The following is a 15,219-nucleotide window of genomic DNA, read 5'->3' on the forward strand; positions in this document are numbered from 1 at the left end:
GAGCTTCTAATCACTGAGCCCTCTCTCCAGCCCTGTGTATTATTTTTATAATTAATACAGTGGCTTCCCTGATCTCAAGTGTAAAGTTTAAGTGGTTTGATTACTGTGGAAATATTGGATAGCTAATGCTGTTATTACATTCTTATTTTATGATTTGAGAGGGAGTATGAAATGAGTTAATTCAATTCTAAATTAAACTTTACAAGTCTGCCTAGAAACTGTCATATATGTAAAAACATATGTTAGCAATGAGCTAACCACTTTGTTTCATTAGCTTTTAGTCAGAGATAACTTTTTTGCTCTTGAAATTTTTATTTTAGTTTTTATTGTTTTTAAAGTTTTTTAAAAATACATTACGAATATGTCTGTGTGGGGTCCACACTCTACACAGTATGAATAGAAGTCAGAGGACAAACCTGAAGGAGTTCGTTCTTTCACGTGGGACCTGGACATCAAACTACCTTCACAGACTGAGCCACCTCACTATTCCACATTTTTTTTTTGTTTTGTTTTATGATAGATATAAGCCCCTCAGTGAAAAGTTACTGAAAAGCAAGAAAATGATTTATTTACCTTGCTTTTTGAATCTCTCAGTGACGTTTCTGTTAAGGCAATAACATACACAAAAAATGTCATTAGAAACGACGCTTCATGAATGTTTAAACACTGAAGTATGCATTGCAACCCCAGTCCCGCCAACTCGGAATCCTGCCCTCCCTTCTGCTCAGTGCTCACCAATTTTCATGGTTCTGGAGGCTCCGGGTTTGGTGCCGTAGCAAATCCTTTGCAGCTCACACCTTCCCGTGAGCTTACGCATCACAAACTTCATGCAGCGCCACAAAAATTTACAGTAGAAATAGAGGCACACCTGGATCAGCATCCTGTGGGGAACAAAAGACAGCACCCTTCCGATAGAAAGCTGGGAGAGGAGAACAGAAGCAGCCGCCACCAGCAAGAAAAGAAGCCGGGAAGAAAGCCAGCCGTTAGATTTCAGTGTCCACAGGTGCTCATAACTCCGCTCCGGAGAGTGACAGTTACTATGGTTACACGACGCCAACGAGCTGAGGGTAAAACCCCGAAATTCTTCTACCGTCTTTGTCTAAGGTATTTTGGAGTTCAGTGTTAATGCTGCCGTGCCTGAGACATGGGGTCGGTGTGCCTCCCATTGCCTAGATGAATGGCTCTTCCGCTTCCCCAACATCCCCCACACCAGCCCCATCCCTGCCTCCAGCAATTCCTTAAGGCCCTCTGCCCACCTTCTACTGCTGGCACTTTCTCCTTCCTTCTCTCTCCCACCCTTTCCTGTCTCGCTAAGTGTCCCCTCTGCTGTTCTCCTTCGGCTGTGTGGCTACTGACCGGTCCCAGCACCCTTTGCTTCTGCCCTACACCTTCCCTATCCCCATCAGTTCTCGGGGTAGACCCTTTACTCTTCCTCCACGAGAACAGTGTTCTCTGGTTTAAACTTTCCAGAGACACCTCAGAGAACCAGGGATCGTGTTGTCTCCAAGCATACATGTATTTGCTAGGTTTTTTTTTTTTTAACGTAGATTTTCTTTTTAAAAATGGAAATGCCTGCTTCTTTGTGCTATTGTCCCAGATCTCACAGAGACTCTTGCTTTAGAGACAGTGACAACCTGTCACCCAGCGTGTTATGTTCAACCCATTCCTTCACATTATGTTCCTAGGAGACGGAATTATTTCTATTACTTCCCGCTGGTGTCGTTTCTGAAATTTGAGTGTTCTTTGATTCTCATTAGTTCCAAAATAATGTGCTTAGGGTTATTCAGATCAACTACAGTGGTTAACATTCTTAACAACGTGACCCATCAAGTTGACTGATTAGACAACCAACTATTTGGTGATATTCATGCGGTTTGAGTTGTTCAAGTCCAAATATGGTCAACAACCTTGTGTTAAAAGTTAGGAGTCTGATGTGTACAAAGGCATAGGCTTTAGACCTTATAAATACACACACACACACACACACACACACACACACACACACACACACACACACACGGATAACAAGAAAGAGAGAGTACCTAAGCTGCTCCACAAAAAGAAACAATGGAAGGAATACTTTTGCTGGCAAGAAAATCACACCCTGGGAGAGCTAGCAACATGGAAATGCTCACAATGTTTACTAAACAGAAAAACTTGAGCACAAGTACACACGTAATGGACCTAAGTTTTCTCCATGAAATAAAACTATTTCAATAGTGATTTATTGCTAATTATTGGAATCATCAGCAGTATTTTTCTTGATCAACTAAGTAAATTTTCTTTTTTATATATATTATTTAAAAACCTCAAGAATGATAAAACCCTAAAGTGTATGAACTGATCACCAAAAGTCATAACAGGATTCGCCTTTTCTGTGTGCAGCCAGCTACTGTGCGATCAATTGGATGCTACACTCACCATGTGCCTAAGTCTGACATTTTTTTTTTTTTTTTTTTTTTCGGAGCTGGGGACCCGAACCCAGGGCCTTCCGCTTGCTAGCAAGCGCTCTACCACTGAGCTAAATCCCCAACCCCTAAGTCTGACATTTAAGTGTTCAAGTCAAATACATTCTAAGCTCTGGTAGGATTCGGATAAACAGGTTTCAAAAAAAAAAAAAAAAAGTTATCCTAAAAATAAATTTGGTAGAACATTTTGATTAGGCAAGTGAAAAGATTATAAAACCTCGATGTACTCGCTTGGAAAAAGAATGCTGTTTTCTAACTATTGGATGACTATTCCAGAAAAAATACTGAGTTATGTCTTTGTTCTCTGGTCTCCAGCCAACAATGATAGAAATCCATGGACGTATTACTTCTCTTGTGATGCAAAGGAGGAGAGCTGCCGTAGCTGTCCAATCACAAATGGCCTCAGCAAACAGACCAGTGTCCAAACAAAGCCCCTTTCAAGTCTGAACATCAGGACTCTTGACCCCATAGCTCTGGGTTCTTGTAGTACCAAATCTCGAGAGAGTTCAAAGGCTCTGAAAATTGCTTATGGAGTGCTCTCTTTTAGAACTTGAATGTCCTCCAGAGGCCCATGTGTTAGAGTCTTGATCTCTAGGAAGAGACTACTGGGAAGTGCTGAGACCTAGCAGGAAGACTTTGGGTCACTGCGGGCCTGCGAATGAAGGGGACTGTGGGATCCTGTCCCTTTCCTCTCCCTTTCCTGTGTGGTCACAGGCGAACAGCTTTGCTCCCTGAGTACTTCCGACCTGAACTGCTGCCTCACCACTGATTCAGAGTGACAGGGCAGCAATGACTTCAAAATTATGAGTTAAGTAGATCTTTCCATTTGCAGTTATTGATTGCAGCAAGAGGAGCTTTTTCACACGCGGAGCTCCTTCATAGTCACTCTACCCAGAGTAAAGGGTCCAGCTATTTTATAGCTTAAATTAGGCTCCGGCACGTCACCCCTGTGACTGCCGTATCAGGCCTACACACACAGGTGTGTCTTGAGACTTAGAAGTGTCATCGAGGTGTCAGAAAGTGACTTAGAGAGTCCGGGTATCATTTCTCCCCCATATCTCCTTGTATTCCAGAAGCAAAAGCCCACGTGGCTTTTGAAAACTGAGAATTTTGAATAAAAAGAGGGGGGAAAAAGACATTGTATTCTGTTTGCTTCTCTCTTTTTTCATACCCCCAAAGAGTTTACATTGTCAAAAGTAGTGAAATGCAGTAGAATTGTGTGGTGGGGCTTAGGATGACAGCGTCACTCCGAAGATGTGTCAGAAGATTATAGCAGCCCTGTCTCTCAGTCGCATAAATCACCCAGCAAAAATGAGTGACAGACTCCCGACGACTTGGCACTCACGTGCTACCTACTCCATTGTAAGCTTCAAGCTTGCTGTCTTTGTAACACTATTTGTTATCCAAGGTAAATTTTTCAATTTTTCCTCTTATCTTTCTCTTTTTCTTCTTTTGAAAGAAGGGAAGTTTGTCTTAAAGACATGTTTTTTTATGTGTATACGTGTGCCGGCATAGATGTATGTGTACGGCTTGTGTGCCTGGTACCTGAAAGTTCAGAAGAGAGAGTTGGATCCTCTGAAACCCGAGTTAGGAATGTTCGTTGGTTGCTGTGTGGGTGCTGGGAGTCAGAGTCCAGTCCTCTGCAAGAGCTACAAATGTTTCTAATTCTGCTGAGACAACTTTCTGGTCCGTCCCTTGTCTTTCTAGTTAGCCAACGTACACAGACACTTCATTTAAAGAACAGCTAGTCATTCCAAATACTATCTTAAAAAATATTCAGATCTTCATTCAGATCTATCAATATTTCGGCAGATATAATCTATTTTGTGTCTACGGCATAGGTTAGTCTAGGCAAGGCATGTTTGAAAGTAGAATGTCCAAGTCCTCCCTACATCGGCACTGGAGGACAGTAACTATATCCGACTTTCTACGCTATGGAAGGACCAGATCAGCAAAATTCCATATGCATGGATTTAATCATCAAAACTATGAAGTTCGTGGGGGAAATACTTGATTAAAAGAAGAACAAAAATTTTAAATGGTGGAATGTTTTGTGAGGTTGTTAACTGTGTTGACATATGACTCAGAGAAGGAGGAAATTAAGAAACAGACACATAAATATGTTTTTCCTTTTTGATTGAGGAGGAGGAAGAGGAGGAGGAAGAGAAGAGGAGGAGGAGGAGGAAGAGAGAGGGGGGAGAGGGAGGCAAGGTCTGTCTAGTTCTTTTCAAGGTTGAGGAACTCTTAGGGATCATTCTTGCCCCTTTCCCATTGTGCTCTGTGCCCTTGGGTTTGAAGGGGCCCTGCAAATACAGTCTTGGGACAGACCGCCCTCTGTCTGGGACAGACGTCCCTCTCTCTCTCACCCGTTCCACCAATGACACAGGCCTGAGGGGCTTCTCCCCACCTGAGTCAGCAACTGACAGAAACTTAGTTTTAAGGACATTCGCTTTTCTCCGTTCACTGCTGTTAAGTTTTCAGGCATTCTCAGGACTAGAAGGTGAAGACTCTGACTGTCACCCATGCCCAGGCAGTAGAGGTTTGCACTTGCTTCTGATTGTTAATCACGCCTTCCTTATAGTGTTCCAGAATGAGGTGCTACAGCTCCTGAGGAGGGACGCCTCGCAGAAGCACGAGGAGACTCAGACTCAGTGATAAGAGCTACTCTATGTCCCCCATCTCCAATGGCTTCTGCTACTGTTGTTTATTAACACACTGCATAGTGGGATTTTTGGCCGAGTTCACGGCAATGTTCTTCCATAAAACAATTATGACCGTATTTAGTACTGAAATTCACTCTCCAGCCTCAATCAGAGTAAGTTATTGGAAATGAATCATATCCTTGTCACCGAGTAAAAGTGAACTCCTGTCTAGGTTGCTTCATGAGAGGAGAGCTGACGGCCGAATGGTGCCTTGCCTGAGGATGAGGGGCGAGTACCTGTGTTGCAAACTACTCCATCATTTACAATATGAGGGTCTGACGTCTTCGTTCAAAATGACAAGAGAAAACAGGCTTAAAAATAGTTTCATTGGATGAGCTAATGAAAGTCAATTCTTGCTTGAAGAAATCCTGTAATGAACAAGAAGCAGACTCTGGGTGAGAAATTAGAATGCCCGAAAGAACGAGCGGTTGGCTCAAATCACAGTTGTCCGAACGGAAAGGAGCACTAATCCCAGAGAGCCGTGCAGCACCCCAGCATCACCAGTACAGTCGAAAGACCTGAGACTCTGCGGGCGTTCTCTGGAGGAGGCTCTTGATCAAGGGGACCCGCAATTGGAATAGCATTAACAAGACAAAGGTGTTTGACTGGATGAGGCAGGCCTTTTCCTTCACACGCTTTCAAAGGATAGGAGTCAGAAGATTTGATACATGGACTGGATGGGACATCACACACTGGAGAAACAAAACACCCCGTGAGCCTCTGGAAAAATGTCTCTCTCCTACAGAGCTGGGAGAGACCCCAGGCCCTGTCACCAGGCACAGTGGGGCTCACAGTCTCTCTGAGCACTTTCTCTGAAGAAGCCACAGTGCTTTCTGAAAAGTAGAAATTAAAGGTGGGGCTGGTGGGTAACTATCTGCCATGGTTTGATGCTGTCTCTGATTCCGTTGCCATGGCGATGGGCATTGTGTTTACTTACATTCAGGGAGATTTTATCTGTGGGTTTAGAGAATATGCAGCGATCATGAGATTAATGAAATAATTAATTAATTAATGGCTCATCCTCTTCCATTCAAGGAAAAGAAGGTGGAAGGTTAATTCAATTTATTAATGCTATTATAACTCAAACTAAAAATCTGATATTTAACAGCATTCCTTTTACAAGATTCATTTTTAAAGTCATTTTTTGTGTGTGTTTACTATGTATGAGGGGACCAGCAAACACTGTATATTGACATTTAGAACATACTTAAGTGTCATATTAACTGTAAACTTTTATTGGCAAATAATAGCACTTTTTAGACTAGGGTCTGGGGAGGTGACTCTGTAAGTGCTTTCGTCACAAACAAGAGGACCTCAGTTCAATCCTTAGCACTCACATAAAGAGCCAAGGGTGGCAATGTGCACCCCTAACACTAGTGATGGAGAGGCCAAGACAGGAGGACCTTCTCGGGGTCCCTCTCCTGCTACTACTTAGCTCAGTCGGTGAGATCCAGGGTTGATGAGAGACCCTGTCTCAAAAAATAAGGTGGAAAGTGACTGAGGAAAACACCTGACATTGGAACCTTTGCCCCCACACGTGCATATACACATGCTTTTGCACTTGACCACACACGTGCACACAAATACATAAACAAAATAAATAAAAATTTAAAATCAAAATATAGAAAAATAGTATAATAATTCTAGAGGAAAATATATGGTTCTGCCCTCCGAATTGGTACAGAAAAGCTTAGTCATTTAAAGATATGGTTGATTCTGTTTTTAATTATATGTGTGTGTGTGTGTGTGTGTGTATGTGTGTCTCTCTCTGTGTGTATGTGTGTGTGCATGTGTGTATGTGGATGGTATGTGTGTGTATGTGTGTGCCTGTGTGCATGTTTGTATGTTTGTGTGTGTGTATGTGTGTGCATGTATGTCTCTCTCTGTGTGTGTATACATATAGGTGTGTGTATGTATGTGTGTACATGTGTGTGTGTGTGTGTGGTATGTGTATGTGTGTATGCCTGTGTGTATGTTTGTATATGATTTTGTGTATGTGTATATGTGTGTGTATGCATGTCTGTGTGTGTCTGTGTGTGTGCATGTGTGTGTATGTGGGTGGTATATGTGTGTATGTGTGGGTGCCTGCCTGCAAAGGCTAGAACTTCCTCTGAAATGAAGTTACTGGTGGTTGTGGGTTGACAGAGGTTGGCTTTGGAACCTCAACTATTTTGCAAGAGCAGATGTGCTGTTTAACACAGGGCCGTCTCCTGTGTCCTAGGCAATAGGAAAGCCAATCTTGATTGCCCCACAGGGAGGTGACAAAAGGCCTGGGAGGTCATTCTCATTTTTTTTTTTCCAGAGGAAGAGGGAAAATTTTAATTGACAAAAACCTAGAACCCAGAGCAGCTTCTAGGGGTTGCCCCTTGCTGTCGTTGATCTTGCCTCTGTAGGAAAGGGGTTTAATAAACAATCACATAGGCAAAGAGTGAGGCAGCCCCTGCAAGCTGAGGGAAATCGGAGCACAGCAGAGCCAGCAGCACCCTAGAGACAGCACCCGGAGGGAATAACTGGGGCAAAGATTCGAGTCAACAGATTTTACAAGAGTGAAGAGAAAACGGTTGTTGTTTGTTTCAATGCGTGGAAAAAATGAAATGTGTGCACATAGATATATGTAGATTAATCAGTTATATGTGTGCTCATGTACACCTATGGTTTTGTGGATGTGTGCATTTATGCTTTATATACACATCTAAACATATTTGTATATATATGTACGTATGTATGTGTCCTGAAAAAGGGAAAACTATGAGAATGGATTAAACTACCCAACTTCTGTGAGAGGAATTGGGTGTGTGGGCCATTCACGTACTTCGCTGGGTTTTGTTTTATTTATTTATTTCTTTTAAAGACAGCTTCTCTATCTGATAAACTCTATCAACACTTCAAGTGATACTAAGCAAATTCAGGCGTAATCACACAACCTTGTGCTGTTTCCCCTCAAAAGCACAGGAAGTCAGTTGGTATTGGGAGGAACATTTGCTAGGATGGTCTAGAAACCAGACTGGAAACGCATTTGTAATTCGCTGGTATGAGCTGTGTGGTTTCAGACAAGCTACTTTGCCTCTCTGGGCCTCTGCTTTTGCATGTGTGTTAAGGGAAGGGCTTAGACTGGGTTTTTACTTAATGGGAATAAGGTGGCAGACCAAAGGATCCTCTTTGGAGCCTGCTTTGAATTGGGGTAAAGACACTACCATGCTTCTGGGCTGCTTGATGCTACAGTTGCACATGCAGGATCATCTCTAGATTCCTCTATTTACCCTCTGCTCACTCTAACAGTGTCCATACCTCTCCAAGTGGGCCGCTGGTGCTGCGGGGCTTACTCTGCTCACAGTAGCTTTTCCAGCTCTTACGTCTGCAGTCCTTATCCTAAACTACTCACGTCCAGGTTCTGGAGATGTTGTTCAGTGACCAACGACATGCTTAGAATGTGAAGGTCCAAAGTTTGACCCCCAGCACCAAACAACTGCGTTCTAACCACCCCGTTCCCTCAGCGTCACCGCACTGAGGACATCTGTGAACACCACAGAAAGCCTGCAACCTGCCCCAGACCACACTCTCTCCTGCCTCCAAGCTTGGCACCACCTCGTCAGCTGCTCTGTTACTTGGGAACAGAGAGCATCTCTCAGTCACGCATCTCACGCACAAAGACTCACAGCGGCACACAGTAAGGGGGTTACAAAACGCAGAAGCTACCGGAAATAGGTCTGTGTTCAAATGCTAAGCAAGCTCCCTGGTCTTCCCCTATAAGACACCCACACAGTCCTCTACTACAGTTGCTCTAAGAAGAAAAAACACTGTAATATGGGGGTTATCTCAGCGAGTGCTGACTGGAAGAATCAGGGTAGCTAACTGTTAGCTAAGTGTGAATGCCGTACAAAGCCCCATACGGTTGTGTTTGTGAGCGATGAGGCTTTCGTTAGCCAATCAGAACAGTAATATCCTCCCCTTCCCTATTACTTCAAAGCCTGGAGGGATGGCAGGTCTGCTGTGCTGCTCAGTTTCTCTCATGGAGGTTTGAGCTTAGCGGATTTTTTTGCCCTTCTTTTCTTGCTTCAGGAATGAACATACACAGGCAGGTTCACAATGGAGAAGTGAGATACTGGGGCTGGAACAGTCAGTGGTAACTATTTATGAAGGGTCACTTCAAAATTCCCTTTATCAGAATCTTCCAAAAATAATGTTCCGGCGACTTTAAAGAAAAATCCAATTTCAAAATAATGAAATTCTAATGAGGGCAAAGATCTTGAGTACAAGTCTTGAGCCCCAACACTGCATCTATCAATTGAATTAAAATAAATACAGTATATTATAAAACCTATACCCTAAGCCTTAGTTCCACGTTGGGTATAAAACACGCTGACCTCCTTTTGAGGTCGGATGGACGTGTCTTTCCCATTCACTGTATCCTTAGCTTTCTTTTTTGCAGCTGTGGCCGATGTTAGATTGGGAGCCTGTGGACAGTTAGCCAACACGCCACAGCTGTGTTCACTTACAAACATAGCCGGGTGAGTCTTCCTGTAACAATTATTTGCTCTGTCTGATGTATTTAAAGAGACACACGTAAAACATTTTCTTTTTTCCTTTAAGCTCTGAAGGGCTCCACTACTACTATATGTGAGGGCGGGGGCAGCTGAAGAGGTGGCTACTGCTGTGATTTGATTGGCCCATTCAGAACTCAGGTTCCAACTGATCTCCACTGTGAAGTGTTAAGGGGTTGGGACACTGACACCTTTTGGAAATGACTAGGCCATGGGGGAACCACCTTCAGGAATGAGTCCATTTATGGGTTAGTGGATCAATCCACTTATGGTCTTGAGAGTAGGGCTCTCATGCAGTCTGGTTTGGCTTCTGTCATAAGCCCCTCTCACCACATAGAGCCCTGTGAAGCCTTGGGATTCTGCAGGGTCTTTGGCAGCAAGAAGGTCCTCCTTAGATGTAGTCCTTCTACCTTGGACCTCCTAACTTCCAGAATCATGAGCTGAATAAACATTTTTTTTTTAAATAAATGGTTTGGATTGAGGTGTTTAGGGGAAAAAAAAGACCAGTGCCAACATCATGTAGTTTAAAATGTGAGTTAAAACACATTCTTTCTTACAAGCTGGATTTCTCAAAGTCAATCTAGTTTCTTATGGCGTCCATTAGGACATTTCGGTTGACAGATTAATCTCCTTGTGGCCTTTTAAGTGTTGCTGAAATTCTCCTCAGTAGGAGTCAGCTCCTCATTTTACCTAATGCAGTGAATCAAGAACTAACACCTGATTCACCCAGACCATGTTTATATAGCGTCCTTCCTTCCTTCTCTCCTTCTCTCCTTCCTTCCCTCCTTCCTTCCCTCCCTCCCTCCCTCCCTCCCTCCCTCCTTCCTTCCTTCCTTTCCTTCCTCCTCCATCCTTCCTTCCCTCCTTCCTTCCTTCCTTTCCTTCCTTCCTCCCTTCCTCCTTCCTTCCTTCTTACTTTCTGTCTGTCTGTCTTTCTTTTTGTTTAAAATGAAAGGATTTCCAAAGTTGCCCAACAGCTATGAGAATGGACTGTTTGTGAGAATAAATTAACATAATAGAGTTTGTAAATTTCTTGATGTCTACCCTTTCACATTATATATATATATATATATATATACAAAAAACAAACTGAAACAATGTGATAGTAAAAAATATTAAAAACAAAATCTCAAGCAAAAAAAAAACAAAAAAAAAAAAACAACCCAGTAATCAACTAAGAATGGGCAATGAAGCTCCCTTTGTTATTTCAAAATAAATAATCCGTGGAGACCCCTCTTTCTTTTAACACTTATTCATTGGTGTCTGTGTTTGTATGTGAGCACGTGCATGTGTGCACACCTGCTTGTTGGGCATGCGTGTGTTTGTGTGTACCTGTTTGCCACAGCACACGTGTGGAAGACAACATGCAGGAGTTGGTTCTCTCCTTCCGCCATAGGGTTTCTGGGATTAAAATCAGGTCATCGGACTCACTGTCTTTACCCTATTCACCATCCTGCCACCCCCTCATCTTCTTCTTAATGTTCAGTCTGCTGGTCTATCTTTAGTTTCACACAAGGAACCAATGACAAATAATCTTTATAAATATATGTGTCAAGGGAAAAGAGAGGTTTGTGTTGGGACACACAACTGACACTGTGCTTCACTATGTCCTAGTGGGTCCTAGTGGGTACAAATTTTTACCGATAGATTTTCATTTTACCGGTTCCCAATCATCACATGGAAACTGATTCTAAAATAAAGTATTAGGCTCTCTACAAACACACCATTGCACCCATTGGATGTATTAAGCAAACCTAGAGAAGCCAATGCTACAATCTCTCGTAGAATGGCTGGCTTTGGCTCAAGTTTTCTGAAATGCATTGAGACAGAAGAAAGAGTTCACCAGCACAGACTTGACACAAATCTCACAATCGCCCTAACCTCTGTGATGGAGGAAGCTGCTGGCTGCCAAGCTTGACGTCACATCGAGCTTCTTGCTAGCATGAACAGCTAAAGGATACACATTTCCACTCAGGAGAGAGTCATAAATACCAGTTTTCCTTGACTGTATAAACAGGAGGGTTAATTACCATATCAACCAAAACCAGATCCGGTCAGATAAACGTCTTAGCGATACTCTAGATGCTATCTTTTCCCATAGCTGAGATGTTAGTGAATATTCTGTTCAAGATGACAAACTCTGGAATTGTGATCTCCACATAGTTTTGCATAATTACCCTGTAATCACCACAATGGCATCAAAGCACAGTGAATCCCTCACACCCTATAAACGATGGAAAACCAGTGGGGAGAGGAAAGTCTTACATTGCCTCTGAGAGAGTCAAATAATTTCTTGAAAGAAGCAAGCCCATTGCTTAGAGGGTATCCGGAGCAGAATAAAGGGTGTATGACAGACAGAGGTCACTATCTTGGTGGAAAAAAAACCTACTTTTTTTTTTTTAAAGAAAATGTATTCAATTTTCTAACACTCAGGCTGACATTATTTTGTCATATTTTATTATGGTTATATATATTTTATCAGAAAAGTTGATGGCAGTCAGTCATCTTGAAGTTAGTTATAAGATGTCCGGCTGGTATTTTCTAATCAGCAGGACCATCCAAAGAGCACTAGCACAGGTCCGTGCAGGTCTGCCGGGGAGCAGTTAGTAGATCATACAGAGACATCACCAGGCAGCGGGAAGAAGCTGAAAACAGGTTGTGGTCAGGGGGAAAAACTAGTGTGGTTTGGTGTGCCAGCCGAGTCTTAACTTTTTGGAGATTTAAAATTCTTTATTTCAGAGCAGTGGATTTCACGCAAATTACATTAATTCATCCCCTAATCGATGACTCACAGACTTGGAATTTCAGGTGGTTACACACCACTCTTCAGGGGCACACGTCTCCAAGGTTGTGAAGAACATTCATGTCCTTGGGCCCAGGCTCTCCTGCCATCTCCAAGTGCTCTCTCGACATCCAAGTGTGGACAAGAGTTAGGAGAGGAGCCTCACACACAGGCTACCCTCAGTCAAAACGCAGTGCCAACAGACCTGTCTTGGGACCAGAGCTGAGGAACAGGGTAACAGCTCTCTAACTGGCAAGGGAGTTTCGGCTCAGAGGGGTCACCCAGGGAGCTTGAGGTCACTTACCTCAGGAAGTGCTTCATTGTGCCGACGTTGACTCTCCGGACGCTACGCCAACTGTCTTCAAGCAGCTGCTTCCAAATTTGCTTTTGCAAAGGAAGTGTGGGCTACAGGGAAAAAATTAGATGAGTTATTGGGATTTCCAAACAAAGTCCTCCTGTCTTGCTGAGGGAAGACAAAACACTCCATGCCAGAACACTATCACTAGAACTGCCCACGAGAGGAACCCGAAGGCTGGAGATGAGAGCCGCGGTCATTCTCTCTATGACCGTACAGTTAACTTTCCATTTCCACTTGCTTGCTGGGGAAGGTTTTGTGAGCTTCAATAATAAGCCTTTTCTCTTTGGGAGGTAATTTTCCTAATATTTTAAGGAACAACACGTGTAAAAGAAATAAAATAAAGAATCATAAAAACTACTGTCACGGTTTCCAGATGTACCCCAGGATCCCAGGACCCTTAACTTTCCAAAAGCACAATTCAAAAAGAACCGGAAGGAACTGATACTATTGTTAAGCTCAGAATCAGCACAATTAGTATATGTTAATAGAAGATTTTAAATAGTTGTTCAAGTGCCAGGTGCTCCTAACAAATAAATGTGCCGAGTTCGAGACTTAATTGCCATTAATTAATTAATTAATATTAATTTTGCACAGTGAAGAGAGGAGTAAGGTCTTACATTTGCACAGTTCCTTGCAGTTCAAAATATCCCTAAGAGAGATCATAGAAAAATCACGGAAGAGCGAGTTAAAAGACTGTAAGAGCAGAGGACAGGGAGAGGGGCTGTGAAGCGCCATCTTCTGGATGTGTCCTGGTATTACAGTCATAGCTCCCAGCAGTTGTGTTCTACATCCTCCACTTGCACAAGTCTGGTCCTGCTAACACAGCCCCACCCCACCTCCGTGTTCAACTATTGGCTACTGATGGATTCTGGGAGGGGAGAAGTCACTGCCTTTAGTTGTCTATTCATTGGTGCGGCCACCAAGTAGACAGTCCTGGTTAAAGTCAGTGGGTCACAAAATAAAGCAGGCAGGCATGACTGTGAGAAGAGATCTGTAAAGAGGGAAGGAGTTGGGGTTGCGGATTTAGCTCAGTGGTAGAGCGCTTGCCTAGCAAGCACAAGGCCCTGGGTTCGGTCCCCAGCTCTGAACAAAAGAAAAGAAAAAAAAAAAGGAGGGAAGGAGTTGAAAGGGGAGGAAGAGAGTGAGGGTGGAAACAATTAGAAGACATTATAGACATGTATGAAGTTGTCAAACAACTAATTTAAATAAAAAAACAGTAATGTTTGCTTTCACAAAGCCTGTGGCTTCTGGCACATCTGCTCTCTTCTGGTAGTCTGCAGAGAGAAGATACTCTTGAAGGAAGGGCCAAGGGAAAGGAGACGTGAGTGGAATGGAGAGTGTGCACACCCCGTGGAGGGCAGCATCACAGCCACCACCCAGAGCAGCTCACAAGTCAGGGGACACAGCTCAATTAAAGGTCAGTCTCTTCCTTAACACATGTGTGTCTACAAGCACTCTCTACAGCGTAGAGTCTGCATGTTTGAAAAAAAATCTATGCATGGAGACCGTGGTTGACTGCTTCTGGCAAGACGGAGAGGAGAGAAACGACTTTTGACATTGTAAGTTCTCTTAAAATATGTCAGAAGCAAAATTAAAAATAATACTTGTTCATTTTGGGAGGTAGGAACATTACATCACTCTTTGTATATCTGTGGCTTCCAAATGAATCCAATTATGAATCCAATTTTTAATTTAATTATGTAATGCTTCCAGAGGTCTGATGGTTTTTCATTTATCTACCTTTTGCAAGGAGACAGGGAGTCTTGGAAAAATGGCCAATTTATAATTGGGTCATGCTGAGAAACATCATGCCAGAAAGGGATGTGCTTAAGACAAAAAAAGGGGGGTATTTAAAATAAACACAAATAAATGTGGAAAGAGCCCTCAATGGCCAGAGATGAACAGTCTGGGCAATGACATAAAGCAATATCTGTGTCATGCAGATCCACGGTTCTGTGTCCGTGCAAATGGATGACTGGATCAGTAAACACAGGGAGAAGGCTACGTAGGTCTCCCCCACACGAGAGTGTTGATTAAATAGGTTGACACTTTGTCCTAAGGAAGTTGTGCACAACTTCTTGCCCCTTAAAGGAAGCCTAGACCAGTGTCTTCCTGGATACTGTTAAGGTAAGAGAGGAGTAAGTGACGTGGGGAAGTGTGACAAGCACTGCCCTAGTCAGGTGCTAACGGCAAATGTCACCAGAAGGAGGGCTCACTGACAGCAAATAGCAATCTGGAAACCACACTTGCTCCTGTGGTTTCCTCTCAGCCCTATCATCCCAGTCTAATCTGGAGAGCAACGCCAGACAAACCCCAGAGGGAGCACATGAACTGAGTACAGGACTAGACGTCTCGAAATGCTCAAGGT

At 43.1% G+C, this 15,219-nt stretch overlaps 1 protein-coding gene across 1 annotated transcript in view; it reads right to left on the reverse strand.

Moving 5' to 3' along the window:
• Window positions 1-12,893, reverse strand: part of Elmod1 (ELMO domain containing 1) — a 37,300-nt gene extending 24,407 nt beyond the window's left edge. Inside the window, exons 1-3 of the mRNA XM_032909375.1 lie at window positions 12,798-12,893; window positions 736-881; window positions 574-602 (exon numbers count right to left, since the gene is read on the reverse strand). Of these exons, the coding sequence (XP_032765266.1) occupies window positions 574-602; window positions 736-881; window positions 12,798-12,814 (192 nt within the window). The 5' untranslated portion in view covers window positions 12,815-12,893. The remainder of the gene's footprint in view (window positions 1-573; window positions 603-735; window positions 882-12,797) is intronic.
• Window positions 12,894-15,219: the final 2,326 nt, after the last annotated feature.

Source organism: Rattus rattus, chromosome 8 (assembly GCF_011064425.1).
Source record: "Rattus rattus isolate New Zealand chromosome 8, Rrattus_CSIRO_v1, whole genome shotgun sequence".
Classification (NCBI taxonomy): Eukaryota; Metazoa; Chordata; class Mammalia; order Rodentia; family Muridae; genus Rattus; species Rattus rattus.